This window comes from Rosa rugosa, chromosome 5 (assembly GCF_958449725.1).
Source record: "Rosa rugosa chromosome 5, drRosRugo1.1, whole genome shotgun sequence".
NCBI lineage: Eukaryota > Viridiplantae > Streptophyta > Magnoliopsida > Rosales > Rosaceae > Rosa > Rosa rugosa.
This window is the reverse complement of record NC_084824.1, coordinates 26,216,998-26,227,208: the sequence shown is the minus strand read 5'-3', so window position 1 is coordinate 26,227,208 and position 10,211 is coordinate 26,216,998. Positions and strand designations below refer to the sequence as shown.

General features: G+C 39.3%; 1 protein-coding gene across 1 annotated transcript; it reads left to right on the top strand.

The window, feature by feature from the left end:
* The first annotated feature begins 3,236 nt into the window (after window positions 1-3,236).
* Window positions 3,237-4,617, top strand: LOC133712331 (F-box protein At3g07870-like). The gene has a single exon (XM_062138436.1). The coding sequence runs from the start codon at window positions 3,260-3,262 to the stop codon at window positions 4,478-4,480; it is 1,221 nt and encodes a 406-aa protein (XP_061994420.1). The 5' UTR covers window positions 3,237-3,259; the 3' UTR covers window positions 4,481-4,617.
* Window positions 4,618-10,211: the final 5,594 nt, after the last annotated feature.

Here is a 10,211-nt window from a genome sequence, read left to right as displayed (position 1 = left end):
GAGAAAAATTACCGTTATCCAATCTTCGTCTTTCTTATTTTCTTTTCCTTATGTTATTGTTCAAACTAATCAATTAAGAACATGGCCATGACAAGTGGTGGGCAATGCTTTCTGCCACATACTTCTTGTCACTGTTATTGAACCAGAAAACGAGTTTCTATGCAGCAGTACCAAGTTTTTGATGGAATTCGAGTCGGTGATCAGACGTGTCACCTCCGACGAGGCGGACCGAATCCTAGACGACGACATCATCCCCCTCGTAATCGTGAAGAGGACCTTAATAATCGAACTTGATGACTCTAATTCATCATCCATAAATACAGCCCTATTCGAAACGCTTCGAAAGCTGCAAGTTCCACTGGAGGAGCGTACCATGGTGGAGAAAGTAATGTTCACAGGCTTTGAGGCGGCACGGAAATATAGTTCTTATGTTGGTGGAAATAAAGAGGCTGCGTATGGGGATGAAATCAACTGTCCCCAATACACTGTTCCTATTCTGTCCCCATACATTTATTGGTCCACAAAGATTAATAAAATAATTTCTTAATCTTTTGTTCCATTTTTTATTCTTTGTGGATCAATAAATGCATAGAGACAGAATAAGAATAGTGTAATTGGGGATAACTGATTTCATCCCCTGCGTATGCGTGTGAACATTGATTTGTATGTGATTGATGATGATGATGATTAGGACACAAATGCTGGTGATGATTATTAGTTATAGAAAATTACATGTAAGTGTCATTTTGAGACTTATATTAGTCATAAAGCCACCTGCATTTTTTTGTACAAATATGGCCATCTGCATCCACATATTATTTTGTTTGTGATGATTTTACCCTTCATAAAAGAAAACCAACTGCATCCATTCATTCTCTCTATTGCAAAAACGAAAATCACTCTCTCTCTCTCTCCCCCCGGCGAGAAAACCCATCCTCACGATCTTGCTCAGCTCCGGCAGCATCCTTCCTCACCATCTCGTTCGGCTCCGGCAGCACAAGACCGTCGGATGCGACAACTCCGTCATCGATTCCGTTCTCCATTACCTTTCTCAGCCGGAGCTGGCCCGAACGGAGACGAGCTGGAGTAGTTCGACCTCAGATCTTCGAATCCAAAAGGCAAACCCGTCGCCGCGTCGACGCGAGGTGAGGAGGCTAAAGACGAAGCTTCAAAGGACGAGATCGAGAGCGCAAAGAGCTCTCAACGACCTGAGATTCATCGGCACCGTCTTCCTCATCACCAGACCGCAACCACTTTAGCCTTATCTACCTGTAAGTTAAATCTTCGTCTCCTCATTCGAAGGCAACTCCAACCTCTTCTGGCGGCTTCGACCTCGTTCCTATCGCCGAGATCTGAGATTGCATCTGAGCTCCGATTTGAATCCGTCAGGATATGAGATTGCATATCTGAGCTCCGATTTGCTTCTTTGATGCGGTGTCGTTGACGTCCCTTCCCACACCACCTCTGTTTCGTCATCACCGACCTTAATTACACCTCCGATTTGCTTTTTTGGTTTTGTTAATGATTTTTGTTATCGGAAAAAAATTAGACGGCATGATTAGAATTTGTTTAGTTTGGTTTGATTTGATTGTGATTTATTGGAATAAATGGGCTTGGATTTGTTTGAATTCATCTGTTGTGGAATTTTGCAGGGGAGAGAAAGAGAGTTGTGCTCTTGTGTGATGGGGGGATGGTTTTGTGGTTGAATTCTGTTTTCTGATGGTGTTGTGATGTATTTTGATCGATGAATAATGAACCATTTCTTGTATGTTATTTGTTGCAGTTAGTAACTCTCTATAACTGTTATAGCGGCTTTTCAACATAGTGATAGTATATTTCTATATCTATGTTAGTATTTTTTTCAACATGATGTCAATAGCTTCTATTTTCATTTTCATTATTTCAAGTTAGCAGCTCTGTGTAATTGTTCTAGTGGCATTTCAATATCGTGATAGTAGCTTTATGTGTCTATGTTAGTATATTTTCAAGCTAATATCAATAGATTTATTTTTTCAAATCAGTAGCTCTCTGTAACTATTATAGTGGTTTTCCATCATAGTGATCGTAGCTTTCTGTACCTATGTTAGTAGCTCTCTAATGTTAGTGAGAGTAGCTCGTTGGTGTTGGTGACAGTAACTTTTGTTGTTTGTGAAAGTAGTTTTTAGTGTCGGTGAGAGTAGTTTTCTGGTGTTGGTGAGAGTAACATTTGTTGCTGATGAGAGTAGTTTTTGGTATTGGTGACAGTATCTTTTGTTGGTGGAGATAGTAGCTTTTTCGTTTTGGGGAGCATAGGTTTTTTTGGTAAGGAGTAGCTTTTGTTGTTGGTGATAGTAGCTTTTGTTATCTCGTCGGAGATTGCCAGAAATCTCACCAGAGTAGCTTTTGTTGCTAGTGATAGTAGCTTTTGTGACCTCGCCGGAGGTGGCCGGAAATCTCATAAGAGTAGCTTTTGTTGCTAGCCACAAAATAGTTTTTGTTGCTAGCCACAGTAGCTTTTGGTGTTGGTGACAGTAGCTTTTGTGGTCACCGGAGTTCGCTGGAAGTTGGTCGGAGGTCGGCCGGAGTTGGCCGGAGACCTCACCGGAGAGGAGAGAGATAATGATTGTTGACTTTTTACTCTAGTGGCATTGATGTAAATATGTTGATTTTTATATCCAAAATTTAACACATTTTTTAATCTAGTGGCCTTATGAGGGAAAAAAAATAGTTGGTGGCCTTATGACTAAAAAAACATTCAAATATGCACTTATATGTAATTAACCCGATTGTGGGAATTAGTACCGAATTACTGTTTCACTCTTTGTTGTTGGGAGAAAGTGTGATGAGTTCTTTGCAGCAGATTATTAAATTTCCCTACAATGTTGTTATGGACTGAAGACCACAGTAAGAAGGAAGATCATTGTAGCATGTATAGAAATTTATTGTGTTTATCTAACTATTTATACATAATTATAGAAATAATATAAGAAAAAATAGTCATATTTTTCTTCTTCTAATACATAGATTGGTCATTTAACCTACCATTCAAATCTGATTCAGATGTATAAAGTAATAAAGATGTGTATTAAATGATTAAGAACGTATATTTAAAATTTCTCAATCTCAAATTTATTTTCCCCCAAAAAAAAAAAAAAAAAAAGTTACTCTTACCCCCGAGTTCTAACCACCCACTCGCCCCGTCTCTAACCATCCACTCGCCCACTTTGTATATTCCACTAATTCCAATTTCACCTTGGGTGGTTTAAGCATATACATACATATGCAGATCTCATACTCAGCCGTTACATGTAGAGCTTTCCTCTCTCCAGCCATGAAGAAAATCAAACTCAAGCAAACCCACCAAGCAACCAACACTGATCAACAAGAAGAAGAGCATGATAATCAATCCGATATTTTCCACCTTCCAAACTACATAATACTGGAGATACTCTCCAGAATCCCAATCAAAACCCTCATCCAATGCCGCTCTGTGTGCAAGTCATGGCGTCATTCACTCTCGGACTCCCACTTCACCAAGTCTCTATTTTCCCAAACACCCACTTGCATTTTGCTCCAGAATAGCAGCACCATCAACCCAAAATCCCCAAGGCTCTTCTTGATTGATCTAGACAAGGCCTCCGGCAGGAACGACGTCGTAATTAGGCTCCCCAAAGACCCTAATGTCCCAACTCGGGGTGTGCAAGTTGTGGGTTCCTGCAATGGCCTGCTCTGCGTGTATGATAGGCTCAACTGTGGCCAACTTTATATCTCCAACCCCATTATCGGTGAGTCTTTAACACTTCCAGCACCTAGGATGGAAATTGATTATCAGTTTGTTTGTGGGTTTGGATTTTGTCCTAGTAATGAGGTTTATAAAGTAGTTGTGGTTACTTCTCCAAGTGAAGGAACTGATCATGGAGAGGTGAAGGTTTTGACTGTTGGGTCTGGGGTTTGGAAAAGCATTGGGAATTGTGTGTACCATTTTGGGTACCAACCATATGGGGTTTATATGAATGGGTTTCTTCATTGGATTGTTCAAACTAGTGAGGGTTCTGTTTCGATTTGTGCCTTTGACATTGAAAATGAGAGTTTCCGAGAGCTTCCACCGCCGCCTTGTTGTTTGAAAAAATGTGTCATTAGCATTGGAGTCCTGGAAGGTTGGCTCTCTGTGTTTGTTCGGTCCGGAAGTAACATCAATGTGTGGATGATGAAAGATTATGGGGTTGAGGAGTCTTGGACCAAAGAGCTTGTTGTCAAAGAAAAATCGTCAGGCATGATTGGGAAATTGTTTGGTCACTCGACTCGATCTTCTTCTGCTGCTCAAGTGTTGAAGTTTACAAAGAAGGGGCAAGTCTTGCTGTTGGATAAGTATAAACTGCATGTTTATACTCCTGGAAAAAGAGGTTTTGTACCACTTGAGATTGATGGGGTACCATATATGGTTGAAGCATTTGCCCATATTCCTAGCTTTATTTCGCTTGCCAATGCCATTAGGGGTTAGGACTTGATGGTTATAACGAGTTATGAATTCTGTACAGTTGCTTTGTTTGATCTCAAGGTTTCTATTGCATATGTAGTTTCTTAACTAGTGTAATTTATCTTTACATTTTTGGGTTAATTGTGGTAATGCTTTGATTAAGATAAGCCCGTTCATGTTTCTACCGTCTCATTTTCCTAAACTAGTGGGTAACAATTGGAGAATCAAAACTGTAGCAGTAACAAATTATTACTCTGAATTGTGACAAAACAGTTTTACAGTTCTACTGTTGTATTGTATGATCTCTAACGAAGTACCAATCCCCTCAACCTCAAACTGTGGAAGCCAGCATGGAGTTGCTGCTTAGATTCTCAGTTTCAGGGTGGTCCAAACCCTTTTGGATTGCTGTTCACCGCCGGAAACAAGTTGCATTAAGAGGATATCCAAGTTATATCATCTTCATTTTAATCATCATTTTAGATGACCAAACAATCTTTCTAAATGTACCCAGTAAATTTCTATGTAGACCCAGCAAGTTTTTTACACCCAACAAAATGATAGAATTTCTAATTACACCCTACAATTTTTCCAATACTACCCTTATTATTAATTAAACCTAGCAAAACTCACACCCACCAAAATCCACACCCACCAAAACCCCAATTATCTCCCTTGGTTGAGTTACTTATGATGCGTTCCGCATCAATGAGCATTGCGCCAAGTTCGTTCCCTAACTGAGGAACTAGTCTGGAGCCTCATTAAAGAGGACCGACTCGATGTGAGTTTCAGATAAAAGGGACTGAAAATAGTAAAAGAATTCAACAAGTAGTAACATTTGGTGGTTGTCTGCCGAAATTCTACCAATATTCAGTGTTTATGGCCCGAACAGAGCAGTAAAATTCGGTGGTTGTCGTCCGAATAATATAGTAATTTTCGGTGGTTGACTGTCGAACGTACCTATTTCATTCGGTGGTAAACTACCGAATATTCTAATTATTTTCGGTGTTTATTGACCGATCGAAGTGCGATAAACTGCAGCAATTTTTTTTATATTCCGATTCTATGATAAACAAAATGAACAAACCTTATTTGACGCCTCCAAAATCATAATTGCAGTCACAACTTTGTCGATATCATGTGTATTAAACCCTTGAAGCAATTACAAAGGAAAGTGAAATTTGGGTTTAAGGTTTTGCTGTTAGAAACAACATAACAACGTGAACACAGTGAACTGCTTGGTACAAATACAAAAAAGAGTTTCAGACTTTATGGTTTATTTTGTTATTATCTTTATTTATCGGCCGTGACCATTACTGTCATTTCATACGAGGATATAATTGTCTTTTCATGCAAAAATTGATATGTTGGGTCTATATAGAAATTTGTTGGGTACATTTAGAAAGACCCTTATAAATAGGGCTAAATACTAGTTACTACTCTATGGTTTAGGTCCAAAATCAATTCAGTCCCTGGACTTCTAATTTCATCAAAAACACCCCCGTACTTTCAATTTTAATCTAATAGGTCCAATTCGTTAATCTTCAGTTGTGGGTTCCAGTTATAATTTGGTTATTTGTTTAAAAACTTTTTATTTGATAGATTTATAATAGTGGGACTCACTCCTAAATTGACTATGCATACTACCTCAACATCACATCATAAAACATAGGCCCCATATGAGTCACGTCAGCAAGTTAACGGACTCAATTAACGGAAAACTAACAGATTGAACCTATTAGATCAAAATTGAAAGTGCAGGGGTGTTTTTGATGAAATTAGAAGTTCAAGGACTGAATTGATTTTGGACCCAAACTACAGGGTATAGTAATCAGTATTTAGCCCTTATAAATATGTCTACTTTTTGCTGAAATAAGTGAGTTTGCAGTCGAACGCTTTTGGTTATTAAAATATAGCTGCTGAAATGAGATCTTAATGCTCAAAATGTGGGCATGGGAATTTCCTACCAAGAATCCTTCTAAAGAGGGACGATTGCTGGACTCCATTGAATCGACAAGAAACGATTTCCAGAAAATTGAACTTTCTCTCTCCCAAATTCAACAAATCTGAATGCAACTACGTCAGATGTAGGTCTTACATTATTATAGCTAAGTAACTTTGTAGCAGAAACTCACGCCTCCAATACAAATGCATTCTCCAGTTTCTAAACCATGTAATAACCCAGAGCCCAAAGTTGTGATCATGAATAGATGATTCGCTGGAAGTGTCAAAACTCAGCACTAACTGTAACTAAGATATAAATTATACAAAGATAACTCAAGATTTTCTTAGTGCAAAAAAATTTGATGCGTAGATGACTAGTTTGTATATTGGCCTAAAGAAAATCTTCTGAGATATAGAATTTCTAAACCAAGCAAATCAGCAAACCACTAGGGTTTTTTTTAACTTGGTGTCTACTATGGTTTACTGTCTGCCTATGTTTAAACGCTTGAATTATCAACCCAGTCAAATTAGTTTGCATAGCGGCTCGCAAATAGATTGTAGTCACTTTCTTTCCAACGGTAATAGCTAGGCACCACCTCAAACTTGCCTACAAACAAATACACGAGATCTCGGCTTGTCTAGCCTAGACTACTACTATGGATACGATAGGCAGCTACTATGGATACGACAAGCAGCTAGTGATGTCTATGTAATGTCATTGGAGTACATGCAACTGCCACATAGAAAAACGTATTGCACATGCCCTTTTGTGTTTGCACTATATAAAATGAGATATCTGAGTCTTACCATTGGTCTGGGCCTACAGTTTTGTCTGCTCAATCAACTGATAAGGTCTAAGGATTACGTAGTGTAATTCAAAACGATTGTAGACCATTTGTTCCCGCCAGTAGTACTGACGGTCTACACAGAAATGAATATATACTACTGCCTCTCCATTACGGCCTACTACTTGGAATCTTCACGTGTTTCTCGTGCTTTTCTTCCGTTTTATAACATTTCACACAAAGTAGAAATCCTATAGCATTGACACTGTTTTACTTGCGTTTGATTGTCCTCCCCCGTAAAGACAATAAATTTCCTGCTAATGGATGCACATATAGAACGTAGAAGTCCACTACCGGAATTAACTCGGTGTCTACTATCGTTTACTGTTTGCCTGTGTTGAAACACTTGAATTATTAGCCCTGTCAAATTAGTTTCCGTAGCGGCTCACAAAAAGGACTTTATTTCCAACAGTAATAGGCACTACCTCAAACTTGCCTAAAAAGAAATACATGAGATCTACGGCTTGTCTAGCCTGGACTACTACTATGGATTCAACGGGCAGCTGGTGATATCTATGTAATGTCATTGAAGTACATGCAAATTGCAGCATAGAAAAATGTATTGCACATCCCTTTTTGCGTTTGCACTGTATATAATGAGAGATCTGAGTCTTACCCTTGGTCTGGGCCAGCAGTTTCATCTGGGCCTTCAGTTTTATCAGCCCACTCAAAATGGTTGCTGATTCTCTGTATTTGTATGTAAGTTGTCTATACCACGTCAAGCACGAGGCCACACGCACCTTAATTATTGCCTTTAAATTCGATCTCTCAACCGCCCAGTCAAGCACGAGGCCATACACACCTAGCCCTATAAATAGATCCATTTGGGAAGCAGAAGAGCATCAGAAACCACAGTTACAATGGCTTTCCAAACAATGTTGATCCTTCTCCTTCTTCTAAAGTCTCCCCCATACGAAATAACCTTTAGCCTCTAAATACTTGGGTTTTATAGCGAAATCTCATGCCTAGGATAGGCTTTATAGCTTAATTTCAGGCGGACTCTGCTCTCATCACTGGGGACATAGTTTTATGTCGATCGGTTAAAGTTTGATACTCTAACCACTTCTGATGAGAAGCAGAGATACATGAAGACCTCAGATCAAGATATATTTGAAGGGGGGATGAGGAAGCGTTGGCACACAACATTTCGGCCTTCAAGCAACCAAGACTGAATCAAAAGTCCACATGAAGATCTCATATCAAGATATTGTATTTTCTTATTGTGTGAAGCCACTGTTGGCATGTAAACTTTTATTAGATTGTGCTGATATGTATTGCCTTTGGCAGCAAAGCCACATATTGAATACACATAATGCATTTTTTTATATTCCTCAGATATATGCTTGAAGGAATAATATAAATGTAAATGTAAACCAGAAAATGAAAACTAGTAAAGTAGTCTGATTGTTGCCTCAGGTATAGGATTTATAGCTTAATCATCAGGGAAAAAGTAGTGTAAGTGCAACATCTTCAAGTTCAGGATATTCATTGTGAAACGGATCAAGGAAGCAAAGTAGCTTGAAGAACAGCAGACATTTTTTGTGTGAAAATTCATAGACTGTACAAATAACCTTACAGGGAAGTTGTGCCCATGCAAATGAATTGAGCAGGTGTATCTACATCAAGGACGATGAAACCTCCCTTCCAAGTAACATGCAGAGCAGGAAGATACGAGCGATATAGATGGAGACTAGAAAATATATTGAGGAGATCTCTTTTTTTACCGTCTATCCCAAGAATGAGATTTTGCTATAATGGGGGAGATTGAAGGCTATCCCAAGCATGTTTAGAGGTTGAAGGCTATTTCATATGGGGGAGATTTTAGAAGAAGAATGATCATCAACAAAGATAAGAAAGCCACTATTGCTTTTGGTTATGGATCTCTTCTGCTTCCTAAATGGGTCTATTCCTAGGGCCAAATGCATGTGGTCTCGTGCATGACCGGTTGGTTGAGAGGTCGAGTTTAACGGCAGCAATTAAGGAGGTGGTTAATGTCATTATCTCAGAGAGATAACCTACAACAAGTTTATTATTGAGATATCTAATAGTCCAAATTTGATTTATTGTCCTTCACTTGCCTCCACGACTCCCAGCCGACCTTGACTTCTTCCTGATTCACTTGCATTTGGCCTAATAAATAGACCCATTTGGGAAGCAGAACAACATCAGAAACAACAACCTCCTCCTTCTAAAATCTCCTCCATACGAGATAGCCTTCAGCCTATAAACACTTGGGCTTTATAGCGAAATCTCATTCCTGGGATAGGCTTCGGAGCCCGGAAAGCTCGTTCTGAGCTGTCCTCTCTTGTGTCCCCAAAAACTCTAAATGAATTTCACGATGGAAGACTAGGAGACTCTGAGCTACCAGGGAGATCAAGGCCCTTGTCTCCCCAATGGGTTGTTCTGGGCATGAGGGCATGAAGACATGAAGCTACCGTCTGCCTCTAATATCTCTGCCGCCAAGCAACCAAGACTGAATCAAAAGTCCACATGAAGACCTTAGATCAAGATATTGTATTTTGTTATTATGTAAAGCCACTGTTAGCCTGTAAACTTTTATTATATCGTGCTGATATGTATTGCCTTTGGCCCAAAGCCACATATTGATCATATTCCCGTTTATACTATTGGGGCACAGAATCAAACTTCAACTCACCCCACATCGTTACCTAACTGCACATCGCATATCGTCAATCCACACTACTGAAACCCACAATCAAATCTGACTGTTTCTCATCAAAGAATATAAATTTACAACTGAACCATTGCAAAAACCCCAGCTTGGAACAGTTTCAAGGTCCTTGGCGGCAAGGCGGCCAAGGAACAGTATTTGCGATGCCCAGAAGAAGGAACAGTGTTTGATTTCAAAATTTTGAAATCGCATTGTTGAAACCTGCTATAGCAGGTCCACCGGCGATGTGCGTCCTTCTTATTTAGCCATCTAAAATGGACGGCCCAGCAGATGCAAT